General features: G+C 46.3%; 1 protein-coding gene across 2 annotated transcripts in view; it reads right to left on the reverse strand.

The window, feature by feature from the left end:
- LOC147668346 (sialate O-acetylesterase-like) overlaps positions 1 to 20,794 on the reverse strand; it is a 615,033-nt gene that overhangs the window by 380,583 nt on the left and 213,656 nt on the right. For both annotated transcript variants that reach the window (XM_086948579.1, XM_086948580.1), the window contains exon 4: positions 16,402 to 16,540. In XM_086948579.1, coding sequence (XP_086804705.1) covers positions 16,402 to 16,540 — 139 coding nt within the window. The remainder of the gene's footprint in view (positions 1 to 16,401; positions 16,541 to 20,794) is intronic.

Consider the following 20,794-nt stretch of genomic DNA (forward strand, 5'->3'; position numbering starts at 1 on the left):
CACCGTCTGAAGCTCATCCTCGTGACATGTGGGCCAGGTGACTGCTGTGATTTCCTGGGCTTTTTACAGTCCGCTTATTTTAAGTTTAAGCCACATGCAAAATTGGGTGATTGGCGCAGAGCGGGCGTTTGTTGGATGAAACGCCAGTGCCCTTTTAAAACTAGAAGGATTACGATGTAGCTTTCTCTGCTGCATTCCCATTGTTAACATTTGTTGTCACAACAACCCACATAAGCATAAGATGGAGGATGGTTCTCTGTGGCTCTGAAAGCAACACGCAGATGTGAAGTACCGAGACCCGCTGAGATTGGCTATAGGCTCACAGCTGTTATACATTTGCTTTTGTAATTTGCGCACTTGTAATTTTCTCCTTGTGTATCTTTACTGTTCCTATTGTGAAGCGCTCTGACGCCTTCGGGTAAAGTCCGCGCTATATAAAAACACTAAAATTAGTCGCATGCAATAATAAAAACTCACTGCCGCAGCCCGGCTTGAACAGGAAGCCAGGCAACCTGTGTTGGGACGGGGGCGGGGCCGCAAAAAGACAGGAAGCAGACGGGAGCCTACCCCGCGCTCCTGTGCTGAAGCGCTCCTGTGCTGAAGCGCTCCTGTGCCCGTCAGCCGGAAGATTTGTGTGTCAGCTAGCGGGTCTCCCGTGCTCGTGGAGAGCCCCGCCTGCTGCTGAGGATGACCCGCTGCCTGCCGAGGGAGAGAGGGACACAGGAAAAGAACTCGGTGAGTGGGGTGTGAGGGGGGGATGTGTGCGCGCGCGTGTATGTGTGCGAGTGTGTCTGTGTGTGTGTGTGTTTGTGCGCATGTGTGCCTGCGTGTGTGCCTGTGTGTGCACGTCTGTGTGTGCGCGTGTGTCTGTGTGTGTGTATGTATGCATGCATGCATGCGTGCGTGCGAGTGTAAAAAGAGCCAATGACTGGTGGGGCGATGGAAAGTGAAAGTAACCAGCGTGCGTGTGTTTCAGTCTGTGTGGTGGCTGGCTGTGTGCGCACGGGAATATGGGCACGGCGCCGTGCGCGCCCACGAGGAGGAATCTGAGACAGCGAGGCACGTGGGCGATCGCTGTCTCACATTCCCCCAGACACGCCAACAAAAGGTCCGGTCCATCGCTACGATATCGCTACGCTCGACCTAAAAAAGAAAACAGTCTGTGCAGTTGTACACACTTATTAAAGGCTGCTTCTAGAAGTGTTCCGTATTCAAACAAGGCAACAAATTGATAAACGGAGTGAACTTGTGGTAATAAATAAAAACATCACGATGGAGCCATAACAATAAGTGCAAAATGAAAAGGTCAATGCATGGCATAAGGTATCCCAGGTAGACTAAATCCCATAAATTGCTCCAAATCTGATACATGTCAACGGTGACTCGACCTTTGATCATTAGCAGGTCATCATTGGAACAGGAGAAAATAGGATGAACAGCAGGCCGCGGACTACCCAAAAAATCTGAATTACCACACAAATGTAATAACTTTTTACAAGATTGAAAATGCAAAGGTGTGTAAAAAATAGTAGGTGACTTACTGGGGGCAACTCAATATAATACTTTATTTGATTTGTTATAATCATAAAAGGGTGGATCTTACCAGGGGCAACTCGTCACAATCTAAACAAGCATTTACAATGCAATGGTTTCGCCTTTGGAAAAGTTAGAGCTATTGGCATTGTAAATGACAACATTTGTATTTATGTGTTGGTTTTGAAAACAGATAAATACATGGCATTGTCATTTACATTTACATTGCCATTAGCCTCTGCAGTCACTCTGCATTTCTTAGCACTCCATAGCACTCCCTAGTTACTCTGCACTCCCTAGCACTCCCTAGTCACTCTGCACTCCCTATCACTCCCTAGCCCTCCCTAGTCACTCTGCACTCCCTAGCACTCCCTAGCCCTCCCTAGTCACTCTGCACTCCCTAGTCACTCTGCACTCCCTAGTCACTCTGCACTCCCTAGTCACTATGCACTCCCTAGTCACTCTGCACTCCCTAGTCACTCCCTTGCACTCTGCACTCCCTAGCACTCTGCACTCCCTAGTTACTCTGCACTCCCTAGCACTCCCTAGTCACTCTGCACTCCCTAGCACTCCCTAGTCACTCTGCACTCCCTAGCATTCTGCAGTCACTCTGCACTCCCTAGCACTCCCTAGCAGTCACTCTGCAGTCACTCTGCAGTCCCTAGCACTCCCTAGCACTCTGCAGTCACTCTGCACTCCCTAGCACTCCCTAGTCACTCCCTTGCACTCCCTAGTCACTCCCTAGCACTCCCTAGCACTCCCTAGTCACTCTGCACTCCCTTGCACTCCCTAGCACTCCCTAGTCACTCTGCACTCCCTAGCAGCCGGTCCTCCTCACTCCTCAGCCCGCCCACGGGTAACAGGTCCCATTTGCAAAATAAAATCATGGCCGCGCTGTAACTGTATTGGTGTGTCCGCTCCGGTCAGGCAGCCATACACGGAGAGGGGGCAGGCAAAATGGCGGGCACGGATGCGCTCTACTGCTGCAGAGTCAGACCTCATGTTGGAGACAGGGAGGTTGACCTGAGCTCAGAGCAGAAGCGCCTAGCCGCAGATCATGCAGAATGGGCTGGTGAGGGCGAGCACAGCAGTAAGTTAAATCACTCAGAGAACTCTCCCAGTTGTAATCCTGGCTCACGTCTATTGGCCTGACTGGGCAGAAGCATCAGAACACACGGTTTGTGAGGGGAAAGCTCAGGAGTGGATGGGCACGTGGGATCTCGGAGGGCGGGGGGGGAGCACAGGATTCCGCTGGTAATCAAAGCCCTAGGGTTTCAATAGAAGCCGCTTCAGTCCAGTCCATACGACGAGAGATGGAGGCCTGGGGAGGAGAGAGGGGCAGATAAAGAAAGAGGCCACAGACAGCGGGAGGGGGGGCGGGAATGGGCTCACGGACAGCGGGAGGGGAGGCGGGAACGGGCTCACGGACAGCGGGTGGGGGGTCGGGAACGAGCTCACGGACAGCGGGAGGGGGGCGGGAACGGACAGCGGGACATCGCGCAACCCACCCCTGCAAAGGACACTTCCGAAATGGCGAAAACAACTTGTAATGCAGTATTTTGTGTCTATGGTTCCCTGCCACTAGCCTAGTTGCATAGAGCAATAATACCAGATAGTGTCCAAGAGGGTAGTGCCCAAATCCCGCTTCAATGCCGCTCAAGCCCTCACCCCCCATAGGCTTCAATCCAATGGAGACAAGGTAAAGTTTAGAAACTAAGTGGCTGTTATCGGGGGACGCAATCAGCAGGCAGAGCGGGGCTAACTCCCTTCTGTAGGCAGCACCATCAGGAGCATGCTATGTAGACGGTGGAATGTTTACCTGTCCAAGATTAACAATCAGTCTATGTTGGCCATCGCAGAGGCACCCTTGAGGACTCCCTCATGAAACAGGTCACCCAGAGTTTGCAGGGCGCTATGACGGCAGTCACAGACAGTGAGTCACACCATACTATGCGCTGTCCCTCTATTGCCTCCAGATCTTTCTCACATCTTACAGGGCTATGCTGCACAGTAAGACCAGGTGAGACCCCGCACCACTGGTGCCCTTACTGTTCCTAGTGGGGCAGCTGCCATTTATCCTCTGCTGTCCACAATATCAGCAAAGCCTCCCGACTGCAGTCAGTGCTTCACAGGCAGCCGGTCCTCCGCACTCCTCAGCCCGCCCACGGGTAACAGGTCCCATTTGCAAAATAAAATAATGGCCGTGCTGTAACTGTATTGGTGTGTCCGCTCCGGTCAGGTAGCCATCCACGGAGAGGGGGCGGGCAAAATGGCGGGCACCGATGCGCTCTACTGCTGCAGAGTCAGACCTCATGTTGGAGACAGGGAGGTTGACCTGAGCTCAGAGCAGAAGCGCCTAGCCGCAGATCATGCAGAATGGGCTGGTGAGGGCGAGCACGGCAGTATTTAAAGGGCGCCAATGGACTTCCTCCAAACTCAAGAGAAATATCATCAACGGGTGCAATCAAGAAGAGGTTAATGGTGAAACCGTGCGAGATAAAGTAAATATTACACCTGTAAAAAATAACACACGTTTGACCTGCTGCTCCCAATCGCCCTACCATCTCCTCGGCTTTTATTGTGTTTCCTGGAATGCGTGAAAAAGTGAGACGCGAGACTGATGTTTACATTTTCTTTTGTTAAAGAAGTATCGCATTTCATTTTGTATAGCCTTTCCACACATCTGGTGAAAGCGACTCACAACCCCATCATCAGCACTGAGATCCCTCCCAGCAGGGCTGGGTACCAGGCAGAGCACCGCAGCTTCCCCCCTTTGTTCCACCACGCTTCCAGGCACGCCGAAAGTAGAAGCCGATTATGAGGCAATGCAAGAACAAAAAACCGGGGATGGGAACACGAACAGCGGGAGGGGGGGGCAGGAACGGGAAGACGGACAGCGGGAGGGGGGTGCGAGAACGGCCACAATCAAAAGCACTCACCTGGACCTGGACTTCATCTGGCGGCGGTCGGCCGCGGAATGACCAAAAGAAAGATGGGACGAACAAAAAAATAAACCCCGCCCACCGCCGCACTGACGTCCTAAAAGGGGCTGGATGAGAAAAAATCTCAGGAACGCCCACGAGTCGCCTCGCAGAATGACGGACGCCTCTGTTTTCCAATGGCTAGCCTCCATTTATGGAGCTAGCCAATGGGAAACAGAGGCGGGACAAACATCCATACTGTAACTCAAAAGATTTTGCTCTGCTCGAAAGTCTGCTGCGCAGCTTTCGGCGAGGCAAAACCTAACAGAGACTAGAGGAGGATTTTCCAGCGATCAGAAAAACCCTAACAAACCAAAACATAATTTACTACCTGATAGCACTACTAGAACACAATTTAAAACACTACTTATCACAAGACAGACATAAACACAGTATATACTGACTGAGGGACCACAACATGGACAGATCAACTGAAGTCTATCCAAAACACACAATGCATTAATGGGGACATCCAGTGAAAGAGGTCACACTATATATTAAACCCCAATCAGACGTCATTAACCAAAGCAACATTCTAGAATGCTTATCGTTGGAGATTGTTAAAGACTCTGAGGTGTGCAAAGTAAACTATTCTTTTTCTCTACAGTGGATGGCCACTTTAAAATTAACAGACCTGAATATATTAGTCTGAAAACGAAAAACATTCTTCAGAGATAAAGTGATGTATTTTAATGTATCCCCTTATAGACTATAACATACATATCAAATCAGCAATAGGTTGTATTGTTGCAATGGACATGTAAGAACCTGCGTTAATTAAATGTTAAGATCAAACTAAAATACTGCATTGAACGACTTAGTGAAATGACAAATGTCACCCAATCTGAAAAACAATTATCATCTGTGTGCACGTGAGTGTTGAACTGAACGGGTGTACGGCATAATCTAGCATTCGTATGGCACCGAAACGATTTCTGGAAGTATGGGGTATGACTTTCTAAACGTGTAAATATATATATATGTGTGCCAATGTGTCCATAATGCCCAAAAATAAAACAGACTGATACACAGAACTTGCTGCAAGCCTCACACTGATGAACAGTCTGCACACGATTTGCTGTCCGAATTTCACTGACACCTTGGCCCGGACAGCCAATCATCATTAGGCATGCATGCCGAACCTTATTTTCAAGCAGGCTACACAGTGATGTGCTCACCGTGCTCTTGCCCGATAGCTCAAATAGCCGCTGCTGCTTGACATTGAAGGCTGCCCCCACAGGTGACCAACTGGTGCTGACCCCCCTGCGCAGCTTGGTATGCCTGATCGCCCCTCGCAACAGACTCCTGACGCCCAGAAGCATCATGGCTCTGTCCTTCAGTGGACCACTGCCCCTCAGTGGAGAATGCCTCCGGCTCTAAACTTAAGGAATCTTCCTGCCTTTCAATGCTCCCGGTTCCTGCATGCTGTCGCCAAGAGCTGTCGTAAAATCAGGCCGTCGCATCCAAGCTAGTCTACATCGCAAAATGGCATACTCAGGCCGCCATATTGGGTGAGGTGCCGATTTTTAAACTTTCAATTATAATAAATAAAAGTCGTTTTTTAAATCATTCTCGACCCGTCGCCTTCCTCTTAATTGGCTACTGCGCTGCACGAGAAGGTGGGTCACGGGCAATATCTTCAGCCAAGGTAAGACTTTTTGCTGCCCGTTGTTGATAATTCAGTGTTGCTAATAAAGGGCGATGATAAGTACAGATGTGACTCATGTGGAGAGGCTGGGTGCTGGAGAGATTTGAGGCAGATATGTCCATCACTTGAAGCAGCACATGTACAGAAGTCAGCTTTTTGCATTAGAAAGGTATAATAATTTTTTGACATTTCTTCAATTGTATTCGGAATTTAATTCATTTAAATTGTTTTTTCACCCAGTGTTCTTTTATGTATTTTAGAGTGTTTGTAAGGATGGAAAGCAATGGAATATAGTAATTAACAAGGTGAATCACAGGCAGAAGCACACACATGCCTCTACCTGTGCAGAATTGCCCGTTACCTCACCCTGTTCTTTTATACGCATTATTTTAAGACTGAATTACAGGAATTTCTCGTCCTTGCAAAAAAAAAAACAAGAAACAACGGCACAAACAGGGGGGCAGAGGCTTACCTCATGGCCTCGGTAGACGCTGCTCGGAAAGCACAGCGTCCTGTAGGGATTCGGGGGTGTGCTCTCCCCTTCCCATTGGCTGGAAGGTAAAATTCCAGCCAATGGGAAGAGGAGAGGGCGGGACTTAAAAAAAGACCCAGAAACGCCCCCGAATCGCGTCAAGGCGGGCCCTGAACTGAGTGACGCTCCTCTCCTCCAATGGCTGGCCAACATTTACGAGGCCAGCCAATGGAGAAGAGGGGCGTGTTCAGGCCCCCATACTACACACATAAGGTTTCGGCTCCGCCCACTGCTTATGCAGTGCGACGGTAGCCGAAACCTAAAAAGATTACATGAACAAGCATTTACAATGCAATGGTTTTGCCTTTGTTAAAGTTAGAGCTATTGGCATTGCTCTTGACATTATTTTTATTTATGTTTTTTTTGTAACATAAATAAATGGCATTGTCATTAACAATAGCAGGGCACAGGGAAGGGGGGCGAGGAGAGACGAAGGAGAGCTGCGGGCTCAGGGAAGGGGGGGGGCGAGGAGAGGCGGAGAGCTGCGGGCTCTTGTTGTAATGCTTGCATGGATGAGTTGGTGGATGCATGGATGGGTGCATGCATGGATGGGTGTATGGATGGGTGTATGGATAGATGCATGGATGGGTGGATGGATAGATGCATATATACAGCCAATCCCTCAACAATGTATGCAATCCACCAACCCATCCAACCAACAACCCATCCATGCATCCACCCATACATCATGCATACATCCATCCATCATGCATCTATCCACCCACTGTGTCCCACTCCGACCCCTCTAAATATAACTCATTTTTTCTGTAGATAGAGAGGACTGTATTCACTAGTATATGCAGTAGACCTTTCTATTCTAACATTCGTATGTGACTCTTGCAGTACATCTATTCATATCCCTTCCATATATATATATAGAAATATAACGAGAATCAACAGTCTCTTCTTTGTGTGACTACATCTAGTACATTTCAATTGTTTTCCTGTTTGTATCTTTTACTTAACGCATGTAAATCAAAGTCCTTAGGTTTGGCAACTGGTTCTTATGTAAAGCACTCTGACACCTTCGGGTAAAGTTCGCGCTACATAAAATCACATTAAATAAAACTTTACCCCACAAATCCAACCATCCATTTGTGCCTAGGCTTACATTTTACGGCCTCGAAGCACACAGAGAAGGGACAGTTTACTAAGTCGAGGCTTTGTAGGGTGCATGTCAGGGGACAGTTTTAGGCGTCAAGGGAGGGTAGGGAGCAGAGTCAGAGTACTTCACAGAGGTAGGGGGCAGTTTTTTCTGACATAAAAATGTCCAACTTGCTGCCTCGATTATATAAGCTGCTTTTAACCTCTGACCTTCAAAACAATTCATGTCCTACATTTCTGATCAAAACACATAGCCAGTGGTGACGCTGCGATCAATTCACAACTTTATGTCAGTCTTCAAGAAAGTTTCATATAATACCAGTCTGGAATGTCAAACAACATCATTCTGATTGCAGGCTAGTCTTCAACACCTGTCTTGCCCTTGGCGGGCATAAGTCCACGATAAAGGACAGAAAAAACTCAACCATCAAACCCTTGGATCTTAAAAATACCTCTGTTTCACCTCCACCTCAGGCGAGGAAAGGGGGTATTCTGTGAAGTCCAGGACCCCTAGAATACTTCTAATGGACCATAGGAAAGAAGGCAGTATTCTCCCTTCCCTGAAAGGGATTTTTTGAACTGACCATCCAGATTCATAAGTACTGTGCCAGAAAACCTAGGTGGCGGCTGATGGAGTAAAAACACAGTCCATCCTTTATAAAACACCACAGGCACACTCGTCTGATAGTTTGCTCAACCAAAGCGTGGCATTCACCTGAACTTCCAGTACTGGTACTCTGCCCGCGTACCCACTTCATACATACAGCACTTTGCGGAGTTCTTTGTGCTGGAAACAGCTCTCTGCTGGCGCATCACCATACCAAACCACAGAGCAGTCGTGCACTCTGTTGGGAAACAAGAACATCAATCTTGACCGGCACAACAACCTGCTTCAGCGGTAGTTAGACAGGCAATCCCAAGGTGTATAATCTTAGCCAGCAATGAATGCTTCAAGCTGCGCAAATCCCATTTCCAACATAGAGCAACACCCTTCAACATTCCATGTCATTTCAGTACTTACATCCACACAGCACCATACATACATCTTAAAACGACACAATCCGTTGTGTGTCGGAGTCGGATGCCCGCACACAGCCCTACTCTACACACACTAACATGAGCTGCATCAATACCCACAGAAGATTGCCACAGCCCAGCCACCGCCCTGCATCTCTGGGGCTGCACAGATAAACAACTGTCGATATATGTGATACCAGTGCAGCAATCCCGGCTGCCGTATCATTAAAGACAGGCACGCATCATTTTATCATCTTCCTGCTACTATAATGCTTCCTATAATTGACAGATGTACCATTGCCATTGCCACGTTTCACGTCTCTACCAGGACTGGTACCACCAACAGGGTTTGGACCCCAAAAGCTTTACTGTCATCTTTCTGTCCACGAAATAGGTACCAAAGAGAAGGTGGGTGGCATGAATCTATGTAAGCATTTGGAGACAACTCAGCCTGCACTAGGAGTCATTGTGCGCTCGTAGCTCGCTGCATGCTTAACACCAACACCCAGCACTGCCAGTGCCCTCCCGTGGCTTCGATTATAGCTGAGGGTGAGACAGTTATACAGACTCCGGTTTCACCAGAGGGCCGGCAAATGTCTGTAAAGCAGCCCTGGACAACACAAACATGTGCAGACGCACCCGATGTACCTGCTGCAAGGTGATACTGAATACATAGCAGCCTATCCTGCGTTGCGGCCCAGGAGCAAGCCATGGGCTGAGCCCTGCTGAGGGACGTCCTCCGGGTGACTGGCGGGAAGGGGTCCCCTTCGAAGCCACAAGCACCGGCACTTTAACAAGTGGAGTGTAAAAGCAGTGCGGCAGGCCACTCCATCCACCTGAGAGCCGGGCCTCCACTGGAAGCAGGCCTGAGTCGGGGCGAGGCTGCAGACGACGACAGCTGAGCTACGCCAGCCTGCAGCAATGAGGCGTGGGCACGGAGGGCTGCGAGCAGAGCGAGGAATGAGGGAGCAGCGCCTGGCAGGCAGGGTGACCATGCCGGACCAGATTCGGGGGCGTTCCTGGCTTTTGGCTGACGTAGCGTGACGTCGCCATAAGCCAAAAATTCTCGGGAACGCCCCCGAATCTGGTCTGGCATTGACGGACAGAGCCCTCTCCCAATGGCTAGCCTCCATTTATGGAGCTAGCCAATGAGAGACTGGGGGCGTTCCAGTCCCCACACACAGATGTCATCAGGTTTTTCCAAGCACATGCGTACTTTGTACGCATTGGCTAGGCAAACCCTAAAAAGTGGTACTCAATTGCAATTCAGGGTAGTTTTGAATTAGTAATGGCACTCTGAGTAGGTAAATGGCAAGCACAGGAGATTGCAGGCAGTTGTGCTTGCTGCAGACAATGTTTGTGATAATATCAGAGACATCAACTGTAAAAAACGTTCACCAAACCAAAACAAAGGTCCACATACAACCAAAAAACAATCCAAATACTGGCCTATCAAACCAGGACTTCTGGCACTACCAAGACTGTCCGACCCTGAACCAGGTAACAATTCCATCAAAGCCTGTGACCACCTTAGCTGACTCCAAAACCTACTTACTCAGATAAACATGTATGTGTTCATTCTGCCGATTTTACGCTGGTTGGTTTGATGTTATCACTAAGTGATGTCATCACAAGATGTGAGGCTTCTAAGAGCCTCTGACTTTTACGTCTTTTCATCCTTCCGAATATTTTTTACCCCCGTTTTATGTTTCTCTTAGACTGGGCGATTCATCTGGTATAAGAAAATACACCTCTGTGGCCTCCCCGTTGGTGCCAGGTGATAAAAGACACGTTTTTTCACGAACCAGGCAAGCAGGGTGGCTGCGTGAGTTTAACGTGTGTGGCAGGCACTGATGAATAGGACCCCAGTTTGAGCTCTCACGAGAACTCAGCGTTCAGACCTTCCGAGGTCAGTAAATTCAGTGCGATAAAGAAGGTAGTTTTATACCGGTTATTTATAGCACTTGGAAATTGTTATTATTACTTGGACTGGTGATTGTTCTCCACTTGCTTTTTTTGTACAGTGCTCTGTTGTTTCTCAGCTAATTTCCCGCTCAACGCCTACTCATACACAGAGGTGCTCATTAAATGCACCCAAAAGTGCCCCCTGTCAGAACACAGTCTTCCTGTGTGAAACTTCCAACCTCTCCCCGTGTCCTGTTGAGCGCTGTATATTTAATGTTTAGGTTCTAAACGAACCCTCCATTACGAAGGAATAATGCCTGTAATGTAGGGTGTGGGTGTGGCGCAGCGCCAGAGCTGCCGGGGATCCGGTTTGAGTCTTGGCGTCGGCCCAGCCTCTCGTGATTCTCGGCAAATCACTTAATCTCCCCGTGAACATGGACAGCGCTTAGACACCCCAGAGGTGATTTGATAAACTGCGCTATATAAATCTACAAAGTAACTCGTTCCCTCGGCGTGTGTGGCCGTCCCACCCAGAACGAACCACAGGGTTGGAAACAAGAAAGGCGTCCCCGCTGCCGAAGATGACTGAATGGAACACTTGATGGCTATTCTCTGTGTAAGATATCACCGCACGCGCTACTAGCATTCGGAAACAAAATATCGCCGTGATCAAATGAAAGACTGGCCTTAGCGTGGATGTTACACTTTGTGAAAATGTGACTAAGTTCAAGAAGTGCGTGAAGACCAAAGAGTCCACAGACTCGTGAAAGGTTAGAAAAGCGCATGTGCGTGTGTGTATAAAATGTGCAAAGGAATACATAAGCAGTTAGCACCGACGCGAGGAGCTTGTGTTGGTGTAAACAAGTTGCAGACTACTGAAATACACCAGAGCCTCTGAAATGCTGGGGACAGCGCTGCGCTAGAGCTGCTGAGCCCAGGCCGATGACAGGGAGGGAGAGCCGCGGGGTCCTAGCGCCGGGCACTTCTGTCCGAGGGATGGGGCATTCCAGCAAAGAGCAAGCATTGCCGACCACCAGAGAGCCGGGCCTCCACTGGAAGCTGGCCTGAGTCGGGGCGAGGCTGCAGACGACGACAGCCGAGCTACGCCAGCCTGCAGCAATGAGGCGTGGGCACGGAGGGCTGCGAGCAGAGCGAGGAATGAGGGAGCAGCGTCTGGCAGGCAGGGTGACCATGCCGGACCAGATTCGGGGGCGTTCCTGGCTTTTGGCTGACGTAGCGTGACGTCGCCAAAAGCCAAAAATTCTCTGGAACGCCCCCGAATCTGGTCCGGCATTGACGGACAGAGCCCTCTCCCAATGGCTAGCCTCCATTTATGGAGCTAGCCAATGAGAGACTGGGGACGTTCCAGTCCCCACACACAGATGTCATCAGGTTTTTCCTAGCACATGCGTACTTCGTACGCATTGGCTAGGCAAAACCTAAAAGCACGAGTTAATGGTGCAATGATGAAACTTAATTAAGTTGTCACCATGGCTTTTCCCTCTTGTTTCACCATGGTTTTGGGGCATGATACCACTAGTATGTTAACTAGCCCCTTTCCTTTCATCAGCACACCATTACTTTGTGCTTTTTAATTAATCTTTTTCAGATCCCCAATGTTACCCTTGCAATTTGCCATAGCTATATAAACTTACATGGCACTTCAGACAGTTTGGGGTTAAGGAAGTGCTGGATATTTCTAATACTGGAGATATCACTTTATGTGATCGTCATTCTCCTTCACACTAGAAACTGTGAAATGGAACTACAATACAACATGAGGCTACTGGATGCATTTTGTACATTCTCCAGAATGAAAGTTAACTGGGAGAAATCATGTTTGTTTCTGGTTTACAAGATGGATCTAAATGCTCAGCTGCATTTAGATTCCTTTCCACTAACAGGCACATCCGAACCTTTAAATACCCAAGTATCCAGGTCTGCTACTCGTATTCAGGTTTAATAGGAGGGAACATAAATACCTAGGAGTTATCAAGAATTTTGTAAGATTTAGATGCTCCCACTGTAGCTGATGGACAGGACAGAGTTGTCCAAAATGATCATTCGTTCCCAAACGTTATATTTCTTAAATTAATTGCCAGTGGTGGTGCCCCGCTCCCTAGTCAGAAAACTAGATTCCCTACTAAGAGTTAATTTGGAAAGATGGTAGGAATAGGATCACTCTGGGCAAACAAAGACTGCCACTTCTGACGGCTGGTTTGGGAGACCCAAATTCTGAAAATGACTGTTACAGTACAATTGAATACTTAACTAAATGGGCTCCTACCTCACTAATGCTGGCAGCCAAGATCATTGTCCACAGAGACACATCTAGACACACTGTGGGAACTGCATGCAGCAAACAAGCCTGAAATCCAGTAGCTCTGAAACTAGTATCTACAGCTGTGTATTGCTCGAACAGATATCTGCAAGTGACAAACATGACAAAACCCTATGCCCCGGGAGCTGCTGCTGCTGTGCCTTGCGAATAAGTAGACCACTTACTAGAATCAGGACACATTGAGAAGATTCTGTTGGGAGAGAACCTGGATAAGAAGGGAGAAAATGACAGCCTATGTAGTGAGTGCCTCCAGAAATAGCAGCGTTATTTTGATAATGGGTCAGGCAATTCAAGACGCCACTCCCCCAGAATTTGATAATTTCCACATGATGCAGCAATGCACGTTCTTTGGTCACTATTGGGCGGAGCTTGTTGTGCAGACCAGGAGTAGCTCGTGCCAGGGAGGAGAGGCGAGGATCAGGGGGGAGAGAAGGAGACAAATGGAAAGAAATAATATCAAAAGAACTTACCTGCTGCCCACCAGCAATGTGCTGTGCCCTTCTGCTCCTCTCCTCTTCACTACAGGAAGGCCCAGGGTTCCAGCCTGCCCTGTGGCCAATCCTGAAGCTGCGCTCAAGCATGAGAGCAGCTTCCAGATTGGCCTGAGCGCAGATGATTTGCACTTCAGGACAGACTGGGTGCCTGTGCTTGCTCTCTCCAACTCTAGCAATGCTGCTGGGGTTGGAGAGAGTTTCACTGCGCATGTGGGTTTCGCCGGCCGCGCATGTGGGTTTCGCCGGCCTGAGATGGCCGGCAAAACCCACATACGCAGTGAATAGTAGCGCCCAACACTCCTCTTCCAGCCTATAATTACCCTGGCCCTGTTCCCAAGCCTCAGTAGAAGAAAAATAAAATGATAATAAAACGGGTTTCAAACACGCATTATTTTTCACGTTTTGTAGTTGCTGGCAAAGGGGGTGATGCTCCTCCGCCGTAGCAGAGGAGCTGCCGCTGAACTGGTGAGGCTATAGGAAAACGGTTAACTGCTTCCCCAGAAACGTGCTTATTGGGGGGTATTGCCACAGACAGTGATGGAGAAACAGACAAGTAAATTCTTGGGCACGATCCTAGCCAATCGTAAAACAGCAATGGAGTGAACCTCACCATAGGTTCTCCTGATCACTTTATGGAGATCCTATGTTATTAAATGGACATCGACCGCGATACGATAACCTCCTCCCTGCAACATATAGGTACCAGAACGGCCATGCCTACTGCGCCGGAAGTGTGGGAAGAGCCCTTATGAGCTTTAGCCAAGAAATTAGATGGAAGGCCCCCTTTACAAGAAGAGAGGACTTAAAATTAGGCTTCAGATAACTGACACAGCATGGTGAGTCACTCGGACAGATACCTTGATATTGAGTAGGGAGGCAGGTGTCAAACCAAGACCCGATAGAAGCGAACTGATGAGGCATATTAGTGAAAGATCAATTCCACTGCATATCCTACCCCGTCCCACCATGCTCAATAACATATTGCATCTAAGCTGTGAGATGGCTCTCCAACTTCAGGCCTAATGGTATAAAGTATGTGGGGGCTGTACACAACTCATCCTACATATTCTAAGATAGCCAGTCTATAAATCATTGGTTTGGGATGTGTGATGAAATACAATTAGTGTGTATTTAGTACTTACCCTTTTATCCATTTTATTCACAGAAATTGGTGATTAGGATGATAATTATTACATCACTTGTTGGCGAATAACACATAATAGAGATTTGTAGTAAAATAGATATATTTGAGTGTGTGGAGATTTCAGAGTTTGGGAGGGGGGGGTTGCATGATATGATTTGATTTAAGGATAATCATGTATTTTTCGCGTGGACCCTTGCCATTCTGCAATACATATTAAGGCGCTTTTCTAATATGTCAATTTAAAGCACTTCTGATGGACCGGTAGCAGTGCTAATCCCCCAAAGATTTTGTTGCTCATCAGATGGATCTGGCCAACAAAATTACAATGCAAATTGTAAAGAACATTAAGGTTTACAATAAAAAAGCGACGAAATAGTATGGAAAAAACATGAACGTTTATTAAAGGCAGGGCCACTAGAATGATGCATTATGGGAGGGCCAAATTATGCAGCAGGGTTAAGTAAATTATGCAAGCAAGAAAAGACAAATTATGCTGCATAATGTGGCATGTTTTGAGCAATACTTCATGATATTGTCATGTTTACACTTGTTAACACTGTCTGGGCGTTGGTTACACCTCATTAATAAAAGTTTAACTCCCAAATGTAGCAAGAAGCAACAGTAAGGTGGCCAGTGAACCTTTACAAACGGCTTCCACTGCGCAGCAACACGTGTTGAAGCATTTTTTAAATAACCTTTGAACTATTTGATCGAAATTTTTTTTTTTTAATCTGCAGATTATGGAGCAGATGATGGATTATGTGGCAAATCTGTAATTATGCGAAAAAAGAACAGCCACATAATCGCATAATTCCAGTGTCCCTGATTAAAGGCTGCAATAATTACAGAAGGCAAAAGAAATGGTTAAAATGTTCAGCTCTAAAGAATCAAAGTTAAAAATTACAGGTCAGCGCAAATTGGTGAACGAGCCCAACACCACCCAGAAGCCGCTTCTTTAACAAAGCATCACACAATGGAAGTCATACTTTCAATACAATTGTGTAAGAGTCACAAGGTTTGAACCAATCAGATTAGAGAGAGAACAAGACAGTTCTGAGTTTACATTCGAAGCATTATCCCGCAGATTCACATAATGCAGTTCCTATCCATGGTGGCCTTCAGACACAGAAATTGTTAATTCAAGTGTTGATACTTAATATACAATGACAAGTTCTCATTAGAATCACACCATGGTCCAAATAGGTATGGCATTAAAATATGAAACAATTCATTCTCAGAGGAGCATTGGGCTACAGAACTCAAAAGAAAGAAACACCACTTTGTACATGGGTAGGTGTCATTACATTTGAAAACACTGTTTGCAAAGTTACATGTGCATGCATTGCTTGTGTGCAGGGTGAGAAAAAGACAAAACGATTATTACATACTGAAAAGATGGCTGTAAGCAGCACCAAATATTTTGAAATCGAGGGCTACATTGGCCAATTTGGAAAATAAGTGCAGTTTCTTCGCAATAATGTCTTGGTTTCTACTACATGTCAATCATGCCCTGTGAATGTAATTAAAATTCTTTTTCACAACCTAACATGTGTGGATTACTGGCAATTAAAGACAGATGTCTGATATCCGCAGTATCATCTTTGGTGTAGATTTAGAACTACAGGCTTTGTATATGAGATGCAAGTAAATATATACAAATTAATAATGTATTCCTTATAGTTATTTAAAGTGACTTACTTACCAGCGGTTGGTATAGACCACTGCAAGTCTACTTTGGCAAGGTCGTACAGCTCCACCTGTGCCTGTACAAGGGAAGCTGTGAACAAACGCACGTGTGGATACATGGAGGCTTCGGCCAGCTCTTTACTTGCATTGAAAATCTATTAAAACAGGCGAAAAATTAAAATTGAGACCTGTATTTCTCTCATACGTATTTCATAAATGTTATACTTTAAGAAGAAAGAAAGAAGTTGGTTCCACTCAAGGGCATAATTACATGTTTTGCAATCATTTGTGCAAGTTCTTCAACAATTTCACTATTCAGCCATTGTCTGTATTTGAAAGCATTTTTACACAAGCTAAAATATAATAATAAACACTTTATTGCATGGTTAATTAAAACCTTTGCAAACAGATAAGACATAAATTAGAAGAACCAAACCAACTTCATTAATAATGCTAAAATTGCTAATGTACAATAGTTCCATAAAATAGCAGGGGAGTAAAAACTGGTGTACAAGACAGCCAAAAAGGGGGGGTCGAATGGTGCAAAGTTGATGTGGGCGCCTGTGTTGTCCACATTCCTTTAAAGTTAATAATGAGAACTTAGATCTTGAAGGTGTTTTGGAATGTAGCGGGCGACAGAGAGCTTATAGTTGATGGAGCGATGTGTAGTTCGTCGTGTCGCTTGCTCTCCTGGGTCGTTGTGCCCCGTAGTAAAAGTGTGTGTAAACGTTTATGTCGCTATGCTGGCTGCCGGCCCGAAGTGGCAGCAAGAGAGCATAAGAACAATGGTACTAGGTAGAATTGCCGGAGAAGAACATGTTAGGTTATGTTATGTTAAGGATTTCTTGTATAGCGCAAGTACACCAGTTTGGTTTCTTGGCGCTTCTCTGAGGGGGCTGAGTCAAGGTGTCAAGATGTTACTGGTATGCCTGTTTGAATAGCCACGTTTTCAGTAGTTTACGGAAATGCATGAGATTTGGGCAAGATCTTTTCTCCAGTGGCAGAGAGTTCCACAATTTGGGGCCTAGGACGGCGAACCTAACCCCTCCAGTGCGTTTTAGCCTGAAAGGAGGAGTATTCAGTAGGTGCATGTACGCGGAGCGCAGGTTGCGGGTGGGAACATATCTGTTGATCTTGCAGTTGATGAATTTTGGGCTCTTGCTGTTTAAGGATTTGAAGATCATGCAGCCTACCTTAAACGCGCATCTCTGGGCCACTGGGAGCCAGTGTTATTTCTTGAGGAGGGGGGTAATATGTTGACGCTTGTTTTCTTGATAGATCAGTCTAGCCGCCTGGTTTTGAACCATTTGGAGGCGGTGGGTAAGATAGGCCGGGATGCCAAGGTAGATGGAGTTGGCGTAATCAATGTAAGATAATACCATAGCAATCACTGCCTGTGTTTTTGCTGTCTGGGTGAGGAATCTACTGATTTTCCTTATTTTCCTAAGTTGAAAACAGCAAGTAGAGATTAAAGAACCGATTTGGGTTTTCAGGGTGAGTTCTTTATTAATTATAATCCCTAAGGTCTTGGCAGACGCAGAGGGGGAGGGTGGCTGACCAAGTTCTTTGGGCCAGAAGATAGAGCTCCACGTGTTCTGTGCACCTCCTGTGAACATTGACATGATGGTCAATGTTGTTATGCTTCCCTCAGAGACCAATGGGCCTGGGCTGAAGACCAGATTGTTGGACTGCTTCCTGGTTTAACTTTACATTAGCTGCACTCATAAACCGGACAAGGTTGCAGGCCAGCCGGATATTGCTGCCCTCAAAACAGGCCTTTAGCGCCTCCCTTCATGATCGTACCTGGCTTGAGATCAGGTGCGGCTTTAAAAGCTGAAATATAAAACTACATGATAAACTTTTCCTAAGAATTGCATCAGGTTTTAAAGTCTCAATCAAACTGGTCGTCAAATGGCAAAATACCAATGTCCTTGCTTCCAAAATTAAGTAAAGAAAATGCGTGAACCAAATAGGCTTGTTTTTCAGACATACAGGGATTAGATCACAAGAAGTGTCCTAAAGGCCAGAGCTGCTGACTTTGTAACTGGGGAACCAGTTTGGAGCCTCGGCCTCCCCTCAACATCCAGAGATTCTGAGCAAATTACTTACTCTCCCCGTGCCTACATTTATTTTTACAACTACGAAGTCAATGTGTCCTTGTGTAATATAACAGATGCTCAAGTAAAGTGATCCAATACATTCGGGTCCAATCTACGCTATATAAAGCATACTTCTTTTTCAAAAGTCTATTGATTTTTTTTGTACTTTTTCATGTAGCTTTCTGATTAAATAAAATGATATCCATAACACCAGAGCCGGCTTTAGCGCTGGTGGCTCCCGGTGTAACAATCTTTGTTGGCGCCCCTTTCAATGAACTCCTCCTCCACGGATTCCCTCACTACCACCCTCCAACAGTGCCCTTCATCTCGCCATAGCTCCTCTCTCAAATGCATTTTAGTGCTTTATAGTGCTACTCATACTATTCAGGGTGTCAGAGCACTTTACATCACACACACAGAAAAAATTAATCATACATGTGTAAACCTCTCAATGGGAAATGTCACATAAAACAATGAGGATTACAAGTTGGGAATCACATGCTCTATGGATCTTTGAAGACAATTCATAGGTCACTGTGCTATATTAGGATTGTAACTTATGAACTGCAAGTGATAGGAGGATATCTATGACAAAAGCAGTAACCCAATTGAGATAGTCACATAAAACACAGTTCTGGGATCTGCATGGTACACATATTTTGCAGCAGGCATATCAAACCTCTCCCTACCTTATGATGAGTCACAACTGCCACTAGACAGAACTCCTATCTCTCTCTTCAGCAGAACCATCAATCACCAGAGTTATCTTGACATGTTTATTATTGTCTGAAAACTGCTGGGCACAGAAGGAATGGCAGCAGGTGCTTTTAAACCCATAAGGTATTTCTAAACACAGTCTGTCCCCTGGCCCCTCCCCCCTCCACGAGCTCAGCATCAGGTGCAGCTTCACTGGCCCTACAGCCCTAAAGCTTCCGCTCATAACTTAGGGTAACAAGGATGCCACGGGCACTGGTGCAAACGAGGAAAGTGCCCCATTGGACTACTATTGAGGTTGCGAAATACAGCAATTATCAGGGCTCAAATCGGTCCCAGTGCTCTAGGCCACAATGCCAAAGTGCCTGATGCACCAATGGTAGCTATGACCCCGGACACATAATTGGCCAAAAGCAAAGAGTGAAACCATTTGACGCAAACTGTGGTTGGCTTTACAGCTGGCGACGCCCAGTGCAATGATTGTGTTTGGTGTCCCCCACCGATGACCTCCTTCTCCACTGATTCCCTCACTACCATCCTCCACCAGTGCCCCTCATCCCTCCGTAGCACCGCTCTCACATACATTTCATTAGTTTTAGTGTACTGGTTGGGGTTGGCTTCACTAAGAAAATTAATAGCGAAGGAATTGTGGTCCCCCAACAATTTCCCTACTACCTCTCCAGCATTGAGATGGTCAATGGCCAACCAAATGTCTGGATATCAATATATAATCAATTACAGACCTATAGCCACGACCAAAGAATGTTTAAATATTTTCCCCCTACATCAGTTTCCAAAGCGTAATAAGATCCAGCTCCAAGATATAATTACTCTGCTGTTCACCCCTTGCATCAAATTTACTATATGTAATATCCTTATCCCTGCAAAAAGTATAACTATCTAGGGAAGTAGCATTAGCCAATTTGACATTAAATCCCCCACATAGAATTAACCTAAACTCTTTGTGTGAGCGCGCGGTTCACTTTCCAATACTGTCAAATATGCTGAAAGGATCACTGAAAGTCTGTGTACCCATGTAAGTAAAATCGTCATTATAAAAATTAAGTAAAAGGCAAAATTATTCGGTTCTACAGAAAACACATGAATCACCCTTTGATTGACACTGATTTGAGAATTATCAAAACAAAGAGACAACCTAAACCATAAAGGTTGCCCCCACTTAGCTCGGCCAAAACCTGAGGCAAGAGAGTGATAGAATAATAGAAAAACCCATCAAAAACAAATCTGCAGTGGCCCAGGTTTCCTGTATCAAAATAATATTGCAGTTCATATACTCTGCTGTATCATCTTACTCTTAATCCCTGCAATGTTCCAGCTAATCGCCTTCAGCAAATCCACAAAACCAGTAGAGTAGCCTTCATAAGATAAAACAAACTCTGGCATGGCTGGGGCTGTATGGCTAACTATGAAAAGTAGCTGTGAACCAAGTCGATAAAAGAACCCCAGTGGCAGAGTTTCAATAGTACTATGTTTATGTGGCCAGTTGTGAACATAAAACAGCAGAGTTCTGACGTACATAGGTCTCTTAAAATGAACAACTATACAATCGCCTTTAAAAGATATTATTGATAGGGC

The sequence above is a fragment of the Lissotriton vulgaris genome, unplaced genomic scaffold, assembly GCF_964263255.1.
Source record: "Lissotriton vulgaris unplaced genomic scaffold, aLisVul1.2 SCAFFOLD_1016, whole genome shotgun sequence".
Classification (NCBI taxonomy): domain Eukaryota; kingdom Metazoa; phylum Chordata; class Amphibia; order Caudata; family Salamandridae; genus Lissotriton; species Lissotriton vulgaris.